The sequence below is a fragment of the Rhinopithecus roxellana genome, chromosome 19 (genome assembly GCF_007565055.1).
Source record: "Rhinopithecus roxellana isolate Shanxi Qingling chromosome 19, ASM756505v1, whole genome shotgun sequence".
In the NCBI taxonomy this organism is placed as follows: Eukaryota; Metazoa; Chordata; class Mammalia; order Primates; family Cercopithecidae; genus Rhinopithecus; species Rhinopithecus roxellana.
The window spans coordinates 17,785,766-17,808,399 of record NC_044567.1 but is presented as its reverse complement, the minus strand read 5'-3'; the positions used below and the strand labels follow the sequence as shown (position 1 = coordinate 17,808,399).

The 22,634-nt window shown below is 49.5% G+C and overlaps 1 protein-coding gene across 1 annotated transcript in view; it reads left to right on the top strand.

Annotated features, from left to right (window-relative positions):
* The first annotated feature begins 999 nt into the window (after positions 1 to 999).
* NOS2 (nitric oxide synthase 2) overlaps positions 1,000 to 22,634 on the top strand; it is a 43,681-nt gene continuing 22,046 nt past the window's right edge. The window contains exons 1-10 of the mRNA XM_010372301.2: positions 1,000 to 1,190; positions 2,640 to 2,822; positions 11,905 to 11,989; positions 12,657 to 12,779; positions 13,762 to 13,910; positions 18,448 to 18,610; positions 19,402 to 19,493; positions 20,333 to 20,474; positions 20,603 to 20,742; positions 22,419 to 22,593. Coding sequence (XP_010370603.1) covers positions 2,713 to 2,822; positions 11,905 to 11,989; positions 12,657 to 12,779; positions 13,762 to 13,910; positions 18,448 to 18,610; positions 19,402 to 19,493; positions 20,333 to 20,474; positions 20,603 to 20,742; positions 22,419 to 22,593 — 1,179 coding nt within the window. The 5' untranslated portion in view covers positions 1,000 to 1,190; positions 2,640 to 2,712. The remainder of the gene's footprint in view (positions 1,191 to 2,639; positions 2,823 to 11,904; positions 11,990 to 12,656; positions 12,780 to 13,761; positions 13,911 to 18,447; positions 18,611 to 19,401; positions 19,494 to 20,332; positions 20,475 to 20,602; positions 20,743 to 22,418; positions 22,594 to 22,634) is intronic.

The following is a 22,634-nucleotide window of genomic DNA, read 5'->3' as shown; positions in this document are numbered from 1 at the left end:
GGAGGCTGAAGCGGGCGGATCACTTGAACTCAGGAGTTCAAGACCAGCATGGGCAACATGGTGAAACCCAGTCTCTACCAAAACACAGAAATATTAGCTGGGCATGGTGGTGCGTGCCTGTGGTCCCAGCTACTTGGGAGGCTGAGGTGGGAGGATCACTTGAGCCTGGGAGGCAGAAGTTGCAATGAGCAGAGATCGTGCCACTGCGCTCCAGTCTTGGTGACAGAGTGAGACCCCATCTCAAAAATAAATAAATAAATAAAAGAAATGAAATGAAATTACAAGAAATTATCACTTTTTCATATAAGAAGTGATCATTTCCATTATAAGAAAAGGAATTTCTGCCCCCGTAGAAAATAATCCTACTTGCCATTCCGCCAAAGCTTACCTAGTGCTAAAGGATGAGGTGTTAGTAAGACCAACTTCTCAGAGGCCAATAGCATTCCTTCCTTTCCCTTCCAAAAACCTCAGGTGACTAGTTCAGGGGCCTGTCTGGAATAATGGCATCATCTAATATCACTGGCCTTCTGGACCCTGGGCATTTTCCAACATGTTCCATACCGTCAATATTCCCCCAGCTTCCTGGACTCACGTCACAAGCTGGAAAAGTGAGAGGATGGACAGGGATTATCCAGAGAGCTCCCTGCTGAGGAAAAAAATCTCCCAGATGCTGAAAGTGAGGCCATGTGGCTTGGCCAAATAAAGCCTGGCTCCGTGGTGCCTCTAACTTAGTAACCACCCTACTGATGAACTGCCACCTTGGACTTGGGACCAGAAAGAAGTGGGTTGGGTGAAGAGGCACCACACAGAGTGATGTAACAGCAAGATCAGGTCACCCACAGTCCCTGGCAGTCACAGTCATAAATTAGCTAACTTTACGCCAGCTGGGGGCACTCCCTTTGCAAACCAAAAAAAGAAAAAAAAAGAAACCTTTATGCAAAAACAACCCTCTGGATGGCATGGGCTGAGTATAAATACTTCTTGGCTGCCAGTGTGTTCATAACTTTGCAGCGAGTCAAAAACTGAGGCTCCGGCCCCAGATAACTCAACATCGTTGCTGCTTTAAAATCTCTTGGCCACCTTTGGTGAGGGGACTGGGCAGTTCTAGACAGTCCTGAAGTTCTCAAGGCACAGGTCTCTTCTCAGTTTGACTGACCTTACCCCTGGGAGGCAGTGCAGCCAGGTGCAAGGTGAGTGGCCTTCATTTCTGGGGAAGCAACTTTTTTGAGAAGGTTTTGTTTCTTCCTGTATGAGAAGGCTCAGAAAGTTGCGGGAATTTTCTGCCTACAGAGAGAAGGTATTGGAAAGTCTAGGTAAAGAAATGCCAACATGAGGTTCGGTCGTTTGAACGTGGCATCTTGGTCAGATTTCTTTTCTGCAAATATTAGCTGTGGTTGCTACATGACAAGGAAAAACTTTCTGAAAAGTTAAGAATGAGAGTTTGTGTCTACTAAGAATTTTTTTTTAACATAGATTATATTATTCAGTCCTTATAACATGTAACCTCCCCACAAATCCTGGTAAGATGGATATATTAAACCATTTTATGGATGAAGAAATGTGTTTCAGTTAAATAACTTGATCCAGGACACATAACTGGTAGAGCTGGAATTTCAGGATTTGAACCCAGGTCTGTGGGGCTATAAGTTCTTTTCTTTCTTTCCCTCTTTCCTTCCTGTCCTTTCTTCTCTTCTCTTCCCTTTCCTCTTCCCTTTCTTTTTCTTTTCTTTTCTTTTTTTTTTTTTGAGACAGCCTTGACTGCCCAGGCTCAAGTGGTCCTTCTGCCTCAACCTCCCGACTAGCTGGGACTACAGGCACAAGACACCATACCTGCCTGGCTAATTTTTAAATTTTTTGTGGACAAGGTCTCCCTGTGTTGCCAAGGCTGAACTCGAACTCTTGGGCTCAAGCGATCCTGCCTCAGTCTTCCGAAGTGCTGGGATTACAGGTGTGAGCCACTGCGCTTGGCCTAAAAATTCTTACATGGACCATATCCACTACACTGTCTTCTAAAGACAGAGTTTCTGCCTCTTTGATCTTCCTCTTGTCTGTTTCAAAGGAGATGATCTCAGATTTCGAGGGATGAGTGCATTTTTCACAAATATTTCCTCCCTGTATAATAAAAGAGGAGCAAGTAATAATGCTGAGTTAGAACAACAATTGCAAAATCTTTAAAAGAAAGGCAGCTACAACTTGAGTGCTTTCCCCAGTAGCAGACCTAAAACTACGGTTGATAATAATTGCTGCTGGAAAGTGTCTTTCAGGGTCAGACAAAGGCACCCCTGTTTCAGCGACCTCCTGGCTCTTCCTCATCCTGTCTGTGGCCAGTGATGAAGCCTGGCTGGGTCTGGTGGGCCAGGAGGTCCCGCTAAGGAGGCTCATGGTGCATATAGTTGGAGATGGGGATGGGGAGGCGGCAAATTGTTTTCCCTTTAGGTTATTAGGTGGCTTTACAGAATTGAAGTCTGTGTCAGAAGACTCCCCATTCCAACCCCGAAATAGAGACAGAGGTTGCAAAGCATTGATGAAGGGGCTCATGCTGGCGTTCGTATCGATTCTTCAGTGAGCCAACCCCATTGAGAAGCCCTGTTCTATAAAATCTTCTTCAACCTTCCCTCACCTCTGCTTCCCTTCTTCAGCCCCACAGTGAAGAACATCTGAGCTCAAATTCAGATAAGTGACATAAGTGACCTGCTTTGCAAAGCCGTAGAGATGGCCTGTCCTTGGAAATTTCTGTTCAAGACCAAATTCCACCAGTATGTAACGACTGGGGAAAAAGATATTAACAACAACATGGAGAAAGCCCCCTGTGCCACCTCCAGGTGAGTTTCCCCTGTGCCACCTCCAGGTGAGTTTCCCCTGTGCCACCTCCAGGTGAGTTTCCCCTGTGCCACCTCCAGGTGAGTTTCCCCTGTGCCACCTCCAGGTGAGTTTCCCCTGTGCCACCTCCAGGTGAGTTTCCCCGGGGCACCTCCTGCTTGTCTCCTTGGACACCCATGCCCTGTCGGTACCCATGACTCAGATTCCTTGCTCTGCTCCTCCTCTCTCACCTGAGGTCTGATCTCCTTGTTGCTTCTTGAAAATCCCTGTTGGAATTCAACGCTGCCCCTGATTATTGGGCACCTCACTGTGCCTGACAGTATGTGGAGGAAGAGGGGACATGGCATGGGGCTGGCCCCAAAGGAGCTTGGAATCTCTGGGGGAAGAATATGGGAAGGAGCTTGACCTGAGAATGGGAGGCAGTAGAGCCTAGTGGTGGGCACCAGGGCGGAGGGGTGGGGGTGGAGGGTCAGCATCCTGGCCTGCATCCATTCTAATTTACTGTTCGCTAGATGCTTTCAATATCATCCTGGTGAAGGGCATCAGAATGTTAGACAAACTAGTTCCAAGCCCTGTGCTGGCCGCACTAGTTGCCTGGTGCTGCCTCTAGCTGTCTGCATGACTCAGGGTAAGTTCACCTCTCTGAACCTTAGTGCTCACCTGCGGAGTGAGAAACTCAAGAGGGCCCTCTTCATGGTGTGCTGAGGATGAAATGAGATCTACAGCACTCAGCACTGTGCCCACACAGAACAGGCGCTCTGTCCACATCAGGGTTCATTACCATCTACTGAGTACCTGCCCTTGCCAGAGCTACACAGGCCGCTTTACAGACTTTGCATCTCAACTGATCTCTATGGGGGTTCTGTGAAGTTCGTATGATTGACTCATTTCACAGATAAGGAAATAGAAACTCTGAGAGGATTATGACTTTGCCCAGCTTGAATGATCGGTAATTACAGAGTTTACAGAGTTGGAATTTGAGCCCAGAGTTGGGTTCTTCATGTCCCTTCTCCCCAGGCCCATTCCCTCCTCCCAGGGCAGAACCAACAGAATGAGTCAGTCATTGAACAAGCCAAGGGACAGGCTTGAGGCTCGCTCAAGTGGAAAGACAAGGCAATCTGCGATAACGCAATAGTGTAACTCAAAACAAAGCGCCCATCTACACAGGGCCGCTACACAGTCACACAGCCCCACCGCCCCAGAGGAGCCTTTCCCATGGACTACAAAGGGCAGGGCGCCCCCTGGATGTGTGCAGCATGACAGCCTTCAGTGTATCTGTCAGAGGTGGCAAAAAAAGCCAGTGACTAAGAGGATGGGCTTGGGGATGAGCAAGTGGCTTTGCCACTCAGTAGCCCTGTAACCTTTGGCAAGTCCCCTAGCCTCTGAGCCTCAATTTCCTCCTGTGTAAGAAGAGGGTAGCAATGCTGATTTCCTGGAGTTGGAGTAAGGAGTAAATGAGCTTTCCCACGTAAGCAACTTAGCGCAGTGCCTGGCCCAGAGTAAACGCTCAGCAAATGGCACTGTTGGCCTTGCCATCATTAGTGGTGGTGTTGGCATCTAGCAGGTGATGGAGCAACATTAAACAGACTTCCCTCTAGGGGCTTCACAGAAGTCAGGTGGACTCTGTGGCCTTTGAAGTGTGGGTAGAATGTAGACAGCTGCAGAGAAATAGCAAGGGCATTCGGGAAGAAGGGAGAGGTGAGCAGAGACTCAGAGGCAGAAATGAGCCTGACTGTGCTTGGCCAGGAGTGGGTTGGGGGTTGGGATAGGCAAGGCCAGGCCAGAGCACAAGGGCTTGAATTCGGAGTAGGAGATTTGGACTCGCTCTCCCTGGCAGTAGGGAGCCAATGTAGGTTCTTGAGCAGTTGAGCAGGACAGTCTAGGTGTGGTGTGGCAGGTGAATTGGAGGAGATGACTTTGAAACCAGGCAGTCTGGGCTGTGGCAGCTGAGGTGGCTAAGAGACCAAGAGGTGAGAACACAGGGTTGGATGGCCTCTAGATGTCCTGCTGGCACTTCAGATTCTAAGGGCTGTAGAGGGAGAGCAGCTTCACCCCTTCTTTCTCTTCATCTCATCATTGCTGCCCCTGCCTGCTGGCCTCCCTGACTCCAGCTCCCCACACTGGCTCTGAGCTCTCTCCTGCCAACTGGACTTCTAGCAAGTCATGCCCCTATTCTAGAGCCTGCAGTGGCTCCCCATTGCCTGTCGCCACATTAAAGCTTCCACAGAGCTCTGAGCACACACCCTACCCAAATGGAGAGCCCATCCTACCTGCCCAACCCAGCCTTCCTCAGCTCCCCAGTGCCTGTGCATAGCACGTTCCTCCCTCAGCTCATCCAGACACAACTCATACCCTATTTTTTCTTTTCTATTTTTATTTTTTAATTTATTATTGTTTTTAGACGTAGTCTCACTCTGTTGCCCAGACCTCAGTGCAGTGGCTCCATCTCAGCTCACTGCACTGCAACCTCCACCTCCCAGTTTCAAGCGATTCTCCCACCTCAGCCTCCCAAGTAGCTGGGACTATAGGCGTGTGCTACCACGCCCCCTTAATTTTTGTATTTTTAGTAGAGACGGGGTTTCACCATATTGGCCAGGCTGGTCTCGAACTCCTGACCTCAAGCGAATCTCCTGCCTTGGCCTCCCAAAGTGCTATTACAGCTGTGAGTCACCGCACCTGGGCTTATTTTTTCTTTTCTTTTCTCTCTCTCTCTCTCTCTCTCTCTCTCTCCCTCCCACTCTCTCTCTCTCTTAAAACTGAGAATCTTGCTATGTTGCCCAGGCTGCTCTCGAACTCTGAACCCTAATGATCTATCCGCTATCTTTCCAGATCACCCTGAATCTCTCTCTTCCCAAAACCCTTATGGTGTTGGCTGCAGCCTTTAACCCTCATCACCACACCCTCTGATAGCATTGCCAGTTATCCCTGTGTCTTTGGGGACTGCCTTGTGGATTGACTTGTGTCTTTGGATAATTCAGGAAATGTGAGTTCAGACCCCAGAGAGGGCCCTGAGCTGCAGCGGAACTGTGGCAAACCAGCTAACTTGACCATCTTTTCCCCCCTCCTCTTCATGCTGGGGGTGGGCTGGCGGAAAAGATCCAGTTGGATAGAGGAGGGGATGAAGAAAAAAATATCACACATCAATTCATTCAACTCTCCCAACGATCCACAAGGAAGGAATTTTAATTATCCCATATTAAATATGAGGACCCTGAAGCCCAGAAAGTTGAAGTAATTTTCAAGATCTCATAATTAGCAAATGACAGAACCAGCATTCAGATCCAGGCAGTCCGGAGAGACCCCTGCATGGGGCTGCCACCTTCGTGCCCTGGGCATGTCCCATTCCATTGATGAGTACATGGGATGCCCACTCCCCTGGCTCTGTGCTGGGAGTCAAGATACCAGTGAAACCCTTCTGCTCATCAGTGAATTGTTTGAGCCACTTATTACTTGCATACACCACTGCTAAAAACAATAGATAACAGTTATAAGGTCCTTATTACTATGTCAATAATGAGACAGGAACTATTATCCTTGTATTACAAGATTGAGTGACTTACTGGAGGTCAATTCCTGGAAAATGGTTGAGCTAAAGTTTGAATCAAGTCTAAACTCATAACATCTACACTATCTGTGCTCTCCCGGAGGGCCTACTGTGTGCTGGACTGTTCAAGAGACAGAGAAAAAAGACCCAGTTCCTGCTGTCAGGAAGGAAATGGGGAAACGGATGTCTTCCTCGCTGGTTTGGGAGTTGTAGATGAAGAATACGATGTTAAAGAGTTGGAGAAATTGTGTCAGGAGTAGGTGGGATAGAGAGTAGACAGGAGGTTGTAGTTGTGGGTATACTGGCACCTTGCTAAAGGCCTCCTCTGGGGAGACTGCAGAGGTGCCTGGGCTGGCTGTAGGGTGGGGAGGAGTTGGGGGGAGGAGGTGGGTACACCCACAGTGCAGCATCCACTCGAGGGAGGGGTGATGGTACTGGAAGAGGAAGCAGCTGTGCAAAGGGGATTTCATCCTGAAAGCGATGAGAGCCAATGAATGTATTTTGATTTTAAAAAGTAATTTTCTAATCTGTTCAGGTGTCATGAAACCAAGAGCCTATTCTAAGTGACTGATGATTCTATACCTTTGTAAACAATTAGGAAGTGAGCATGGGGTGTGTGTGTGTGTGTGTGTGTGTGTGTGTGTGTGTATTTTAGAGACAGAGGCAAATGTGGGAGCATCTAGGTGAAGACACATGGAATTCAGAACTAAGTCAAGCTATGTGTTGCTAGCTGGGCTGCAGTCGGCTAGAAATAAATATGTGCCCTCTTTCATTCTGCTTTAACTGGGGTTTTGGATTTAATGTGCTTGCATACTGCCAGGAGGGCCCCCTGCATGTTGAAGTCCAGGGCTGCTGCCCCATCTGGGTCTGGAGCCTACCTGTTATCTTGCTTGAGATAAGGAGCAACTTACAGGTGGAGCAAAGTCAGGAGGCTCTGAGCAGTCCAGGTAGCAAGGACAAGGGGCCTGCAAGGCACCCAAGGGGGTTTACGATCTCTCCTGCAATATTCCTACTAGAAGTCACCCTCAACCCGGTGCTTTCTTTGGTTTCTTTTCTGGAATCGCACAGAACGTGCTGTATATAACAAGTGATATAACACTTCCAGGGACAGCCTTGTGAGGTGATGTGAGCTTAGGCTGGGCTGTGGCCCTGGGGCTGCTGTGTGGCCCTGGACAAGATCCTTAACCTCTCTGGCCCCAGCTAATGCCTCAATAAAGTGGAGATGACAACGTAGAGCTGTCTTCTCGACGGGATTGGACGAAATGACAGAAAGAAAATTTGCTCTGTAAACTAGAAAGTACCGCGCAATGGGAGTAATTATGATAAGCTTTATTGTGATTTTATGAGGAATAAACAAACACGAGGCCCAACACCACCCGGGCCTCTTAACCCAGACACAGTCCAGTGCCATCCAAACTCCGCGGCGGACGCCGGCTGCGGCTCCCTGGGTGCTTGGGTCCCGGGATCGCCGGGGAAGGCAGGGAACGAGGGGCGGCTCGGCCCCGGACATAGTGTGGGTGAAGAGCTCCGGCCTCTGCGCGGCTCGCCCCGCCCCCGGGGCGGGGGCTGCGGGCTCCGAGCGATAAAGCGCGGGCCCTGGGAGGCGCGGGGAGCCTGCGGATCTGCGCCTAAGAGGCCGGGACCATGCGCGAGGGGTTGGGCGCGGCGTGCGAGGCCGCCGGGCCCCGGCTTTGCCGGCTGCTTTGCAGGATCCTCCGGCCGAAGCCCGCCTGCTGCCTGCGCGGAGCCAGGTACCCCGCGGCCTGAGGTCCGCCCTGGGAGGGAAGCGGTGGGCTCCGAGCCCGGGCGCGGCCCCAAGCATCTCTGGGAGAAATCGGAGGGCAGGGATGTGCGCCCCGTGGGATTCCTGAGGGTTTACTAAAAGCGTTTTCTTGGTTTAGAACGCGTGAGAGGTCGCAATAATTCAGGAGCCCAGACGGCCCAGAGAAGCCCTCATGCTCTGTGAGAGGCGGCTATGCGGGATGAGTTGCGCTGCGCATGTTTCAGCACTTGGGAGCTTTTGAAAGTTTTCAGCACTGGGGTTGAAAGTTGCTACACTCTTTGGATCAAATATGGTTAACAGAGCAAGGAGGTTCTTGTTTCACAAATGAGATCAGTTTCCCAGGGCGTCATCCCCCCGACCCTCCCCATCTGTCCCCACCATCACCCTTGGTGTCAGGTGAGGTAAACAGGTAGGGAGGCGTCGGAGCCGCAGGGGAATCTGGCCCCCAGGTCAGCCCAGGCAAGCCACAGTCTGCAAGTGTGACCGGCTCGGCTGGTCAAGGGCTTGTGGAAAGTTCTGGGTCTAAGCAAGCCACCTTATTGCCAGCACTCCCCACGCCCCCGACCCCTTTTATTGATAGGGTCTCGCTCTGTCACCCAGGCGACAGTGGTGTCGTCTTGGCTCACCGTAGCCTCCGCCTCCGGGCTCAGGTGATCCTCCCACCTCAGCCTCCTGAGTAACTGGGACTACAGGCGCGCATCACTACACCTGGCAACTTTTTTTTTTTTTTTTTTTTTTTTTTTGTAGAGATAGGGTTTCACCATGTTGCCCAGGCAGCTCTTGAACTCCTGGGCTCGAATGATCCGCCCACCTCGGCCTCCCAAAGTGCTGAGATGACAGACGTCAATCACCGCGCCCGCTGCCAGCACTCTCTTTGAATGCAGGTCCCTGAGGGTCCTCAGAACCCCGCGCTGCTGTGGGTTTAGTCAAATTGCATGAGCGTCTGTGGGGTCGGAATCAACCAAGCGATCATTTGGAAAGAAGTGTCCAGATCCTGAAGGTGCTCACCTGGCATCTGGACACCCTGTCACCCTGTCTCCCAGCAGCCAGACAGAAGAAATGGTGTGGGAGGGAACTGGGCAAAGCTTTGTTTATTCACTTTTCAAATTTAAAGAATTGTCCAGTTATGAAAGGAAGTCGTGATCACTGTAAAACGTTGGAAGATGTGGAAAAGTATAAGAAAAGTTAAATTGCCTATGATCTTATCACTTAATGCTAGTCACTGTTAACATTTACTAACATTTCCCCGAGGTGTTGTTTTTCTGTGCTTGTACGCGCACGCGCACACACACACACACAGCCAGCATCAGACCATGTATACAGTTTAAGGCATTATTTATATGAGGGCAAAACTAGACACAGTCTAACATCCAGCCATGGACGATGGGACCAGGCTAATCGTGGCCCATCTGTAAAGTGGATTTTTAGGCAACTTTAAAAAATGATACTTTTTGAAATATGGGGTAAAATGATTATGTTAAATGTACAAAAGCATTGCTTCTCAATCTAAACAGTACTGTAGATATTTCTGGTCTGAAGCTTCTGAAATTGTCCAACTCTACTTCCAGAAGTAAGTGAGAGGAAGCAAGAATGGGTGCAGGGTGGGTGCTGGGGTGAGGGGGAATGGCAGAAGAGCAAGGGGGGCAGTTGCCTCCCTGGGGACCCCAACCCTCATACATCTTCCTGTTGAAGCAGCCCCATGATGACTGCTCAGCCATGGCTTACCTGTTCTGAATATCCAGATTACCATATATATATCATATATATATATATGGGGACCTGCTGCAGTGGGGTCTGGCAGTGGAGGAGAGAGATTGGGCCCAAATCCAAATACAGCAGAAGCCAGTGGGAATTTATAGCCAAAGATCAGGGCAGGGTCTGTGGATGGAAAATTACCAAGAAAAACTTCAGGCATAGGGGGAATTCTGCCTCACCAACCTAACAGGATTCTTGCTTAGGACAGGCTAAGGTGATCAGACATCGCCTGGGGGAGGATGGAGGACAAGGACCCTGATCAGATGGGGAGGGCGACAAGCTATTGAGGATGGAGGGTTCTTGTTAAACTGACTTGTCAGGGATTCTTTTGCTAAAACTGCATTTTTACAAGGAAATGCATGGATGGGCCCAGCAGAAGATTCAGAAGTCTGAGTAAAGTTTGTCCAAGCAAAGCATCTTTGCCATGTGGCAATGGTTGGTCCCATGGAAGGCCCTTTACAGGGTTGTGGAATCCCTTGATTCAGATATAAATTGCTTTCTGATGCATACTTACATCCTCTTTTAAGACAGTGTCTCTTTATAGTTATAAATCACTTACTGCTACTATGTAATGTACATAATTAATTATATAGTGGTAACATATAGTCATTTTTTTCCCATAATAAAAGCAATACATGGTCATTTATCCCATTTCAACATCATACATATGTATCAAGTAGAAAATGAGAGACCCTCATAATAGTCTCTAAGCCCCTCTCCCTCTGATGCACAAGCATGCACACCCTGGAAAATACTGCCAAGAACATGGAATACAATACGCTTTCAAACCAAGGTGCCCTGGTGGGATGATTCTCCCTAGGGGAGGCATGTGTGAGTGGTGACTATTCAGTTTGCCTGAATGAACCTGAAATCCCAAACAAGAACAAACGGTTTCTGACCAGTTTCAGAATACTGAATTTTAAAGTAATCTTTAAGTTAAAAAATTACTTTAAGTAATGTTTGATTTAATTTTTAAGTAATCTGTAATTTAATGCTAAATTTTACAATGCTTGTTTTTACTTTGGTGAAGGTGACTTGACATCTTAGATTTGCTTTAAAATAATGATGAGGCAGGGAAGGTATAGTTGAAACGAGATTGGCAGTGGATTGATCACTGTTGAATTGGGTTGAATCTGGGTGAAGGGCCCATGGAAGGTTATTGGACTATTCTCTCTACTTCTGTATGCTTAACATTTTCCATAATAGAAATGTAGAATAAGTAAATAAACCAAGATAAATCAAGTGTTTTAAATAAAAAAAGCTTAAGTCACGAAAAATAAGTGACTGGGGCTGGGCACTGTGGCTCCCAACTATATTCCCAGCACTTTGGGAGGCTAAGGCAGGAGGATCACTTGAGGCCAGGAGTTCGAGGCCAGCCTGGGCAGCATGGTGAAACCCCATCTCTACCAAAAATACAGAAATTAGCCGGGTGTGGTGGTGTGTGCCTGTAGTCCCTGCTACCCAAGAGGCTGAGGTGGGAGGTTCACTTGAACCTGAGCGGTAGAGGTTGCGGAGAGCTGAGATCATGCCACTGCACTCCAGCCTGGATGACAGAGCAAGACTCTGTTTCAAAAAATATAAATATAAATATATAAATCAATCAGTCAATCAATCAATCCAAGTGGCTGCTGGGCAATGCTGCTGGTCTGGGAGGCAGAGTTGTTGGAGCCATTCTCTATCCACCCAGCCCCTGTGCCACGTTTGTACTTGGCTTTTCCAGAGGGTGAAGGAGCATTTTCCGGATCCTCTATGGGCTGCTGTTTGGGCCAGTAGCTTTGGCTCAGCTCTGCTCATGCCCTTTTGGCTCTGCAGGAGGAAGAAGATAAGAGGAAGAGGGAAGGTGGGGATGGGGGGCAGTTGATCAGACTGACCATGAACAATTCACTCCCACCCTCTGGACTCAGTTTCCCTATTTGTCAAATGAGGGTACTGGCAGAGGGAACTCCAAGATCCCCCTCCACCCTCAGATACCCCATCTCATACTAGCTGTTTCCTTTCACAGTCCAGTGACACAGGATGACCTTCAGTATCACAGCCTCAGCAAGCAGCAGAATGAGTCCCTGCAGCCCCTCGTGGGGACAGGAAAGGTCAGTGAGTCACATGGGTGTGGGAAGCCCCTTCCTCCCTGGTCCAGGCAGATGCAGACAGAGCAGCCTGTTAGAGGCTGGGCTGGAGAGGGCAGGAAGCCAGGGTTTGGATGGAGAGTGGAGAGTCCCAGACCTAGGGTGTTGGGGGGAACAGGTGGGAATGAGGAAGGGCTTTGGGAGAGTGGGACAACACCCAGTGGTCGGGAGTGGTGGCCCCTAAGGTGCACTGACAGCTAGCTTCTATTCCTTGGGTTCCATACCATTCTAGAGAGGTGGGCAGAGAAATGGGTAGGAGTGGGAGAGAGGGTGGCTTATATGTCCTTCCGTGCTCCCAGGGAAGGAAGGCAGTGGTGCCTTTCTGTTCTCAGTGGTATTGGCTCTGACAGTCATCCTTCTCACCTCTAACTTAGTCCCTCCTACAGCAGTTCCTCTGAGGAAACATTTGGCAGGGCCCTGGGTGAGGAGAGGACCCTGGCCAGTGGCCCAGGCACCTGGAGCTCTTTGCAGGCACTGGCCCAGGTGGCTCAGGGGCTGGAAACAGAGGAGGGACATGGAGGGACACCCTGCCCTGTGTGGCCACCAATAGATCCTTCCCCACTCCAAGACAAGGCAGGGACTGGGGTCTGGGAGAGATCTGAGAGAAAACCCTGATTTTTTCCCCTCGCAGAAGTCTCCAGAATCTCTGGTCAAGCCGGATGCAACCCCATTGTCCTCCCCACGGCATGTGAGGATCAAAAACTGGGGCAGCGGGATGACTTTCCAGGACACACTTCACCACAAGGCCAAAGGGGTACGTCTGGGGTTTCAGGGAGAACCACCTTTGTCCCAAGCTGGTGAAGCTGCCAAGGCTTTGTGGATCAAACAGGTGTCCCCCTGGGCAAACCAAACAATCATCTGCTTGGGCAAAGGGGTCTGGAAACAGAGACATTCTTCACAGATTACAGTAGGCATCTGTGCATTTACTTAATGATGCCAACTCCCCGTTAACCACCCCAGTAGATAATGGATAATCCAGAAGGTCAAATAAATGATTGCAGAAACAAATTCGTATCTTTCTTAGACAGATTTCAGGATAATGTCAGGGAGAGTTTTCTAACAGAACTGCTCAGAGCTGGACTGTATTACATCAGGAGGTAGTGAGCTCCCTGTCACTGGAAGGATTTAAGTGCAATTTGATAGATTGCAGAGGGGTTCAAGTATCCTGTGAGTGGTTGGACTAAACGTCTTTTCAGGCTTCTTTTGGTCATCTAAGTTTTTATTCTAACTTCAGGACACATTCTATGGTTGTAAAGTGGGGAAGAATGGACACTTTCAAGACCATGAAAGCAAAACGATTTCCCACATGCCCCCAAACCACCACAGTTAACATTCGGTGTGCTTCATTCGTGTGTGTGTGTGTGCGCGTGCGCGTGCCATCCTGTGTCTCATTTCAGTTTGTTTTGGCCAAATACCAATATCGTGTTCCCGTAGGAGCCATATTGGATTGACTTTGCTCTGGATCTGGAGCTGGCTGGGGAGCAGGGCCAGAGACTGAGTCCGGAGTAGGGGGACAAACCTGACTCACACCCCCTGGGGTTCAGCCAGTGGAAGAGGGGAGATCTAGGTGGGAGAAAGCCAGGTGGACCCCAAGGAGGAGGTGCCACAGGGGTGGAGAGGAGGTGCAGGGAGCCAGAGCAGCCAGAGAGGAGCCAGGTGGCCAGGAGAGCTGGCCCCAGAGGAGGGTGGCAAGAGGCCAAATGGCCCACCCTCACCACCTGCGTCTCTCTTTCCAGATTTTGACTTGCAGGTCCAAATCTTGCTTGGGATCCATTATGACTCCCAAAAGTTTGACCAGAGGACCCAGGGACAAGCCTACCCCTCCAGATGAGCTTCTACCTCAAGCTATCGAATTTGTCAACCAATATTACGGCTCCTTCAAAGAGTAAGCCTTGCCCGCTGCAGGGTCGCTGCCTCCTGCCCTTCCTTCTGCTCTCCTGTCTCCACCCATCGCCCTCTGATCCTAGCTAGGTACCTTTCTTTTCCAGATTTGTGGTGTTAAATCACTATGGTTTTGCAGAGCAAAAATGGTTTTCTAGGGGAGAAGACCCTGGAGCAGGTTCTCATAATTGTAGGATAAAGTTGTACATAGTGATACCGGTTAAAAGTGACTGAATTTGAACCTTGGCTCCCACATTGTGTCTCAACATCCTCATCATATTAATGGCAAAAACTGCAACTACTTTTGCACCAACCTAATATAAAATGGAGATAATAATAGAAGGTGGCTTGTGTGAGTTTTGTGAGGATTCCGTAAGTTCAGAACAGTGTCCTGGCATACAGAGACCTTGATTATGAATTAATATGGACCCTTTAATTGTGAAATGTTTGAGACAGAAAGGATCTCTGAGACCATCTAGTCAGGCCTCCTACAGGTGTGAACATGGAAGCTGGTGACATACTTGAAGTCACCTCATTCCAGCTAGAAGCCAGGCCACCTGACTAGGAGAGAGCAGGCCTTTGCTCTTTGCCCTGACTCTGGTGGGGTTCTACATTTCTGGAGTTCTCTCTTTTTTTTTCTACCCAGTGAGGCTTCCCTGAAGACCATGCTAGACATCCTTTATTTCTATGGCCATTTGGTCATTTGGTTGACAGAAACACATCAGGCACTGAGTATGCCCCAGCCTTGTGTCAGACACTGGAATACAAAGATTTTTAATTGTCATTTGCCAATTTTATTGCCAACATATACAATTTTAATCATCCAAAGAGAGGTTGTAAAGCATTGTGGCCTTCCCAGTTTCAAATCCTAGCTGTGCCCCTTACAAGCTGAGTAACCCTGGGCAAGTTCCTTTGTCTCTCTATGCCTTGATTTTCTTACCGAAAATGGTGATAATAATAGTACCCACCTTGCAGGAGGAGGGTAGTCTACGGGAGTTTATAAAGATGAAAGGAGTTAAAGAATATAAAGAGCTGGGAACAATGCCTGGCCCATAGTAAGCACGACATAAATATTAGCCATTATTATGTTTTTAGAACACTGTGTTGTCCAAATAAAATATGTGGCTATGTAATTTAGGCCCCTTTAAAACTTTTAAAACAAAAATGCACAAAGAGATTGTAAGAAAGAATGTCTGAAGGAGATGGATTGTTTTCTTTTTGTTGGTTTGTTTTTGTTTTTGTTTTTTGAGATGGAGTTTTGATCTTGTTGCCCAGGCTGGAGTGCAGTGGCACGATTTCAGCTCACTGCCACCTCTGCCTCCTGGGTTTAGGCGATTCTCCTGCCTCAGCCTCCTGAGTAGCTGGGACTACAGGCGTGTGCCACTATACCTGGCTAATTGTTTTTTTTTGTATTTTTAGTTGAGACAGGGTTTCATCTTGTTGGCCAGGCTGGTCTCAATCTCCCAACCTGGTGATCCACCCACCTCACCCTCCCAAAGTGCTGGGATTACAGGCATGAGCCACTGAGCCTGGCCCAGAAATAGATTATTTTCTAGGCTGGGAGGGGAGTGTAGCTATTAGGGCAGAGCCTCACACAGCACTGCACCACATGAAGTGAGCCACAGACGTGTACCTGGGACTCCCTGGTGGAAAGAGTGGCTTCTGGTGGTACCACCTCCACTTTTCTTTTCTTTTCTTCGTCTTCTTTTTTTTTTTTTTTTTGAGACTGGGTCTTGCTTTGTCTCCCAGACTGGAATGCAGTGGCACAATCTCTGCTCACTGCAGCCTCGATCTCTTGGATCAAATGATCCTCCCACCAGCTTCCTGAGGAGCTGAGACCACGGGTGTGCACCACTATGCCCAGTTAATTTTTTAATTTTTTAGTAGAGACAGGGTCTCACTATGTTGCCCAGGCTGGTCTCGAACTCCTGAGCTCAAGCGATCCTCCTGCCTCGGACTCCAGAAGTGCTGGGATTACAGGTGTGTGCCGCTGCACCTGGCCCACCTCCAATTTTCTACAATCCTAGAATGTCTGAGCTGGGAGGGACCGTGAGTCTTCAGAAGAGGCCCACATCTTCCAGGGTCGGTGGTCCTCAACCCTGGCTGCACAGTAGACTCACCTGGAAAGCCTGCAAAATTCTGATGGCAGGGTCCCTTGAGTCAAGGGCAGCGGAATCTTGGGAGTTGGGGATGAGGCAGACATGTGTGTGCTTCAAAAGCTCCCCAGGCGATTCTAATGTGCAGCCCAGATTGAGCGGCCTGTTGGGGGCTGCCTGCTTTGTGACTGCAAACTTCACAAGATCCTTGGTCTTTCAGCTCGGTTGTTCATTAATGAGCCTTTCGGGGTCCAGGGATTTTCCTGGATGGGTTTCACTGGGCCACAGTACTTATTTATTTATTTATTTAGCACAAAGCACGTGTGCACCACGACACTATGAGATTGGTATTATTATTATCCTCATCTAACAGACAAGGCAACTGAAGTCCACAGAAGAGATGTACCTTTGCTCAAAGTTACATCCCCCGAAACCCCAGAATGGGGATTTGAACCCAGGCAGCTGATGCCCGAGCCCCTGCTTTTCCCGTCAGTGCTCTAGTACCTAGCCGTGTGGCCTTGCAGGTTCCCAACTCTATTCTGGACCCGGGAGGCCTTGCTGTTGTGTGGAAGGCAATTGGGCGGGTGTTCAGAAGCCCAGTAGGGCTACAGGGCCATGCTTGGTGGTGTTGGAACCCATTTGCTTCTCACAGAGGAAAACTGTATCTCTCCAAGTCACAAGTACATACCTTGAACCCCTGCTTCCCTGACCAAGAGATCCTGGGGATGTGGACGGGGAATGGCAGCCTCTGCTCACAAGGACCCTGGCAGGCTAAGACATGACCCGCTGAGCGGGTTCAGTGGCCTTTTGTATCTGAAGAATCATAGCATATTTAGAGATTGTGTCTTGCTGCATGTTACACTTAAATCTGTTCACCGATGATGAAAGCCACTCCTTTTTTCAGAGCTCATAGACATCATAGCATTTCTAATGCCTTAGAAACATGATTATATGAAAACGGCCGTCACATCTAAAACTCTGAAGGAATTGGATGTGAATGTAAAAAATAATCTCCCTTGTATATGCACGTGCTGACCACCATGTGTGTTGGCGGTGTGGGTGTTATGGTGATCATTACTGTTTTCATGCTCGGATGCAGAAGCGGGGAATATCGCTGGAAGCTTTGTTTGGGGAGGGAGGTCTCCCAGCAGTGGGGTGGTTCCCACCTCACCCAGCAGCTTCTTATGGCAGGGGTGTCCTTGGGGATAAATATCATCAAGTGTTTTGTCTTCGTGCTTTTTTTCTCTAATCAAGGAAAAGTTGTCGAGACACTCTTCATCCACAGAAAGGCCATTTTGTTACCCACTCTCCTTAATCAGGAGTTCATTCTTTAAATAGTTTTGATACTGTGTCAAAGGCTTTGGGGCTGATTGGAAATCTCAAGGTTGTTGTTGGTGGTGGTGTGTGTGTGTGTTTCAAAGCCTTTCTGACTGAGTCCCTCCCTCCCTTTGGGATATTTTTGAAGTCTGGGAGGGGAGGAGAGAAGCAAGTTTAGAATTGCATATGGAGTGACTGAATGAGCAATTCTGAGGCTGAGGAACAGCATGGTTTAGAGAGACTATGACATGGGCAGCTCTCTTCTGGCCAGGCCCTGGGACCCTGCAGACTGAGCTCCGATAGCCAGGTCCCAGTCCTGGCTTGACCAGGCTCCTGAGAAAGGGTGGGCAGGCCCTCAACATCTTTGGGCTTACCGTCCCCACTAGGGTGGAAGGTGGAAGGTCACATTGCCACAGTTAAGAACCTGGGCTTGGCATCAGGGCGACCTGGGTCTGAGTCCTGACTTTGGTCTTTCCTGTACTTATGTTCCTGGGCGTGGTACTTAACCTCCTAGAGCCTTGAGATCCTTGGCTATAAAATAGATGCGAAAATATCTCCCTCCCAGACTCAGTGAGACCCTGCCTGCGAGTTGCTTCACCCAGTGCCTGGCTCATGTGGGTGCCCAGTACACGGGAGCTGTCACAGAGGGACTGGCTCATCTTCTCTCAGCCATGCCAAGGCAGGAGGGCACTCTCCTAACTAATGGAGGGGCAGGACATTGCTATGGCTGGATGGGACACTCCTCCCAGGCTTGCAAGTGTCTGAGAAGGATTGCACCCCTTACTGAGATGAATATGATTAAAGAAAAAGCACCTGAAAATAAGCAGCGTTCCCACGGACTCAGGACTGGCTGAGTAATATTTATAGGACTCAGTGTAAAAATGAAAATGTGGGCTCTTTATTTTAAAATGATTAAGAATTTCAAGATGGGGACAGCAGAGCATTAAGCATGGGGTGCTTCTAGGCTAAGTGTGGGGTCCTCAAAGCCAGTCCTGGAGGGAGCTGTCTCTGGTGAGAGGCATCTTGCCCTTCTGGTGTCCTATTTCAGTTCCTGCTTCTGTGGATTGAATCAATCCCCATGTAAGGCCATCTCATTGTTGATCTTCCTTCTGTCTTCCTGTCCCCCAGGGCAAAAATAGAGGAACATCTGGCCAGGGTGGAAGCGGTAACAAAGGAGATAGAAACAACAGGAACCTACCAACTGACGGGAGATGAGCTCATCTTCGCTACCAAGCAGGCCTGGCGCAATGCCCCACGCTGCATTGGGAGGATCCAGTGGTCCAACCTGCAGGTGAACTTCCTTAGACCTGAGCAGGAGAGAGCTGGAGGCGGCCAGGCCCTGAGCAGATGGCTTGGAACAGCCACAGAGAGCTGTGCCTAGGCCTCCTGGGACTGAAGCCACGGCCCTGGATCCTCTCTCACATTCCCGAATGTTGAGATGGGGCACCTAGGGTCCCTCTCTAGAAGCCTTGAATCCTGTTTCAGCACCAGAGTTTCTAGCTCCCCGTTCCCTGTTGTGTTAAATTCAGGAGACTAAATGCCATCATTAGAGTAAACCACGACCTTGTTTTTATTACTCTTGAGGCCGTGGTGCTGCAAGACGTGTTGTTTTCCTCGAATGCTTGAATTCTTGGCTCCAAGAGAACATTTTATTTAGCCTAGCCTCCTAGGCCATCTTTTTGTTGGGGAATCGTTTGTTGCAGGATAATATTGAAAGCTCCTGGACAGAGAAATCGATTAGAACTGCCAGTGAATCCAACGCTGGCTGTGTAATATGTGCTGGTGTGGGAAAGGACCTAGCCTGGGGCTGTGGGAATCCCGATTCATGTGCTTTCAAATCAAGTTTTCTTGGAATTCTGGCTTTGCTGGGATCATCTGAGTGGAGTTGCCTGTGCTCCCCCAGCGGGCAGCTATGAGATGGGAGTGGTGTTGCAGATGGGAGGCTGCACTCTTCTGCATGGTGTTGAGTGTTTGGGTGTTGAGTGTTTCGGCTGCTCCATTGGTTCCCAGTGACTTCTGATCAGCCTCAAACCCTCTATCTGCCCAGTCTTTGATGGGCATGGTCTGGATGGGCTGTTGTAGGTCTTTGATGCCCGCAACTGTTCCACCGCCCGGGAAATGTTTGAACACATCTGCAGACACGTGCGTTACTCCACCAACAATGGCAACATCAGGTCAGTGCACGTTTCCCAGGGCTGCAGAGGGGCTTGCCTTGCCTGAGAATCTCAGCCAAAAGATGCAACACTTGGGTCTAGGGGAGGCATCTCCAGCTCCAAGAGAAATCAGAGAGAAAGGAAAAAGAGAAAGACTCAGGCTTCTTCAGGGACCTCCGGTAGTGAGCCCAGCCCCTGTGAGCTCAGCTCCCATCGGCAGCCCATGCCCTTGGTTTCCTTCTGACGTGGAGCCATTTGGAGGGGATGGAGAATCTTTAAGTAGTAACTGCTTCACTATTCAGAGTTAGGGCTCCCATTTTTTAGAAGGGTTGGGATGTTAAGAGATTACCTTCCTCTCCCAGCCAATGAGATCAAAGCTAATAGGACTGAACAGCTCATTCAGTCATTCATTCATCTTTTTGTTCAGCAAGCACTCAGTGCCTACCTAATGCAACCCAACACAGGACTAGGCTGGGGGAGCAGGAGGAAGGTGGGGTATGGGGGATAGGAGGCAGAGTGACTAGAACCCTAAGACGCTGCTCCAGCTGCCATGAGCCTACGACCTGCACTAGACAGGCATCCAAGTAACTCCACTGCAAAGAGGGAGACATAGGGCAGCGAAGGAAAGACTGTGGCAAATCAGCTAACCCTGCCTGATGGATGGGAAGGCCCCCTTGAGGGGGTGGGCACTGGGTCTTGAGGGAGGGCAGGAGGAGAGGGCATGTCAGGAGGCTGGCTCAGTCAGCTCGGGATCAGGTGCTGCAGAGCAGATAGGGTGGAGGGGGAGGTAGGGCCATTGCAGGATGGCTGGGCCCCCACCAGGGCCAGGTGGTAAACAGCACTGTTCCTGTCCCGGGAAGGTCGGCCATCACCGTGTTCCCCCAGCGGAGCGATGGTAAGCACGACTTCCGGGTGTGGAATGCTCAGCTCATCCGCTACGCGGGCTACCAGATGCCAGATGGCAGCATCAGAGGGGACCCTGCCAACGTGGAATTCACTCAGGTACCCAGCCCAGCCTCAGCCCCTGGCCCTTGAGGCAGAGAGCTCCGTGCTGAGCGAGTGACAGAGTGGAGCCCAGAGGAGACACGCAGTCCGGGCTTGCAGACTCACCGGCCTGTCTTGTTCCCTAGCTGTGCATCGACCTGGGCTGGAAGCCCAAGTATGGCCGCTTCGATGTGGTCCCCCTGGTCCTACAGGCTGACGGCCATGACCCCGAGCTCTTCGAAATCCCACCTGACCTTGTGCTTGAGGTGGCCATGGAACATCCCAAGTAAGTGGGCTAAGGGTGCTGGGGGCAGGGGTGAGTCAACACACAGCTCTTCTCCTTTCCTAAGTGAGGCTCCAGCCCTCAGGCCCCTCTCCATACCTCCCCTAAAGCCCAGCCAGCAGCAGATGACACTCAGGGGGCTGACTTTCAAGGACTCTTTTGTCACTGTTGCGTTCTGCAGCCATTCTGCACTGGCACCTCGGGCCTCAGACAGGATGATTTGTTGATGCTGAGGGGAAGCAGAGGCTTAGACGCACGCGGCCCCAGGGGCTTGAGAAGCAGTGACTGCAGGAGAGGAATGCGTTGAGATTCTGGAAAGGAGCAGCCCAGGCCTCTTCTGCCCTCCTGACAACGCTCTTAGCTGTCCCTCTCCTGTCGGGGGCATATAGGGCTCCAGTGACTTTCAAGAGTCCCACTGGCCCAGCCCCTGCTCTAGGCAGTTCTCATAATTGCAAAAATACCTCTGCATATTGAGATTTACTCTCTAGCAGACATTGGGCTGGGCTCTTCTTCCTGGCCATTGAATGAACTGAATTCAGTCCCAACTTACAGCCTTTGTACTCCCTGTTCCCTTTGCCTGACATGCTCTTTCCTCCGAATTTTTCTAGGCTCATTTCTTCTTGTCAAAAGGCATTTCCTATAATGCCATCTCCAGTGAGAAGACTCTCTGACCACTCAAGCTAGAGGAGGGCCCCCTTATCCTCAGTCTAACACATCATCTTGTTTTTATTTCTTATGTATTTGTTTACCCATTTATAATCTAGAGTCTAGACATTAGACTATAAGCTCCTTGAGAGTGGAGATCTTTTCTTTTCTGTTCACAATGTATACCCAACAGCTAGCAGAGTGCCTGGCACATAGTAGGTGCTCAGTTATAAATATTTGTGGAATAAGTGAATATACAAGTGAATGATGTTACTAGCTTTGTAATAATTCCATGAATTTGATGCTATGATTTCTATTCTGATAATGAGGATGTTGAGGCTCAGAGAGGCTAAAAACATCCCAAGGTCACACTGCTAGTCAGTGGTGGGGCAGAACTTGAACCCTGGCTTTCTGACATGTCACTGGAGTCCTTAATTGCTCTATTGTGTTACATTCTCAGCATTTAGCACAGAGCCTGGCACATACTTGATGCTTAATATAGGTTTGCATGAATGAATGAGTGTATGAATGCGTAATTTAATAAATGGCACCCTGTGTGTCCAATACGTCTCTCTGGCTGGGATTAACTCAGAATCGACTCTTGGAAAGGAGTTTTCTTGTTTGACCCTTTCTGAAGCTTTTTTCTTGATAGGAAGGTGGGGGGTCAATGGGAGGGCAAAGGTGCAAAAGTGAAGCCCCTTGCACCAGACATGGTGGTTCACACCTGTAATTCCAGCACTTTGGGAGGCCGAGGCAGGAAGATTGCTTGAGGCCAGTAATTCAAGACCAGCCTGGGCAACATAGTGAGACTCTTAAAAAAATAATAATGAAAAAAATTAGCTGAGCAAGGTGGCACATGCCTGCAGTCCTAGCTACTTGGGAGGCTGAAGCAGGAGGATCGTCTGAGCCCAGGAGTTAAAGGCTGCAGTGAGCTATGATTGTGCCACTGCACTCCAGCATGAGACCAAGTCAAAAAAAAAAAAAAAAAAAAAAAAAGGAAGGCCCCAGTTAAATTGTGTCTGCCTTTTTGCCAGATATGAGTGGTTTCGGGAACTGGAGCTAAAGTGGTACGCCCTGCCTGCAGTGGCCAACATGCTGCTCGAGGTGGGCGGCCTGGAGTTCCCAGGGTGCCCCTTCAATGGCTGGTACATGGGCACAGAGATCGGAGTCCGGGACTTCTGTGACGTCCAGCGCTACAACATCCTGGAGGTAACACAGGCAGCCCAGCTGGCCAGCTGGAGGTGTGGGCC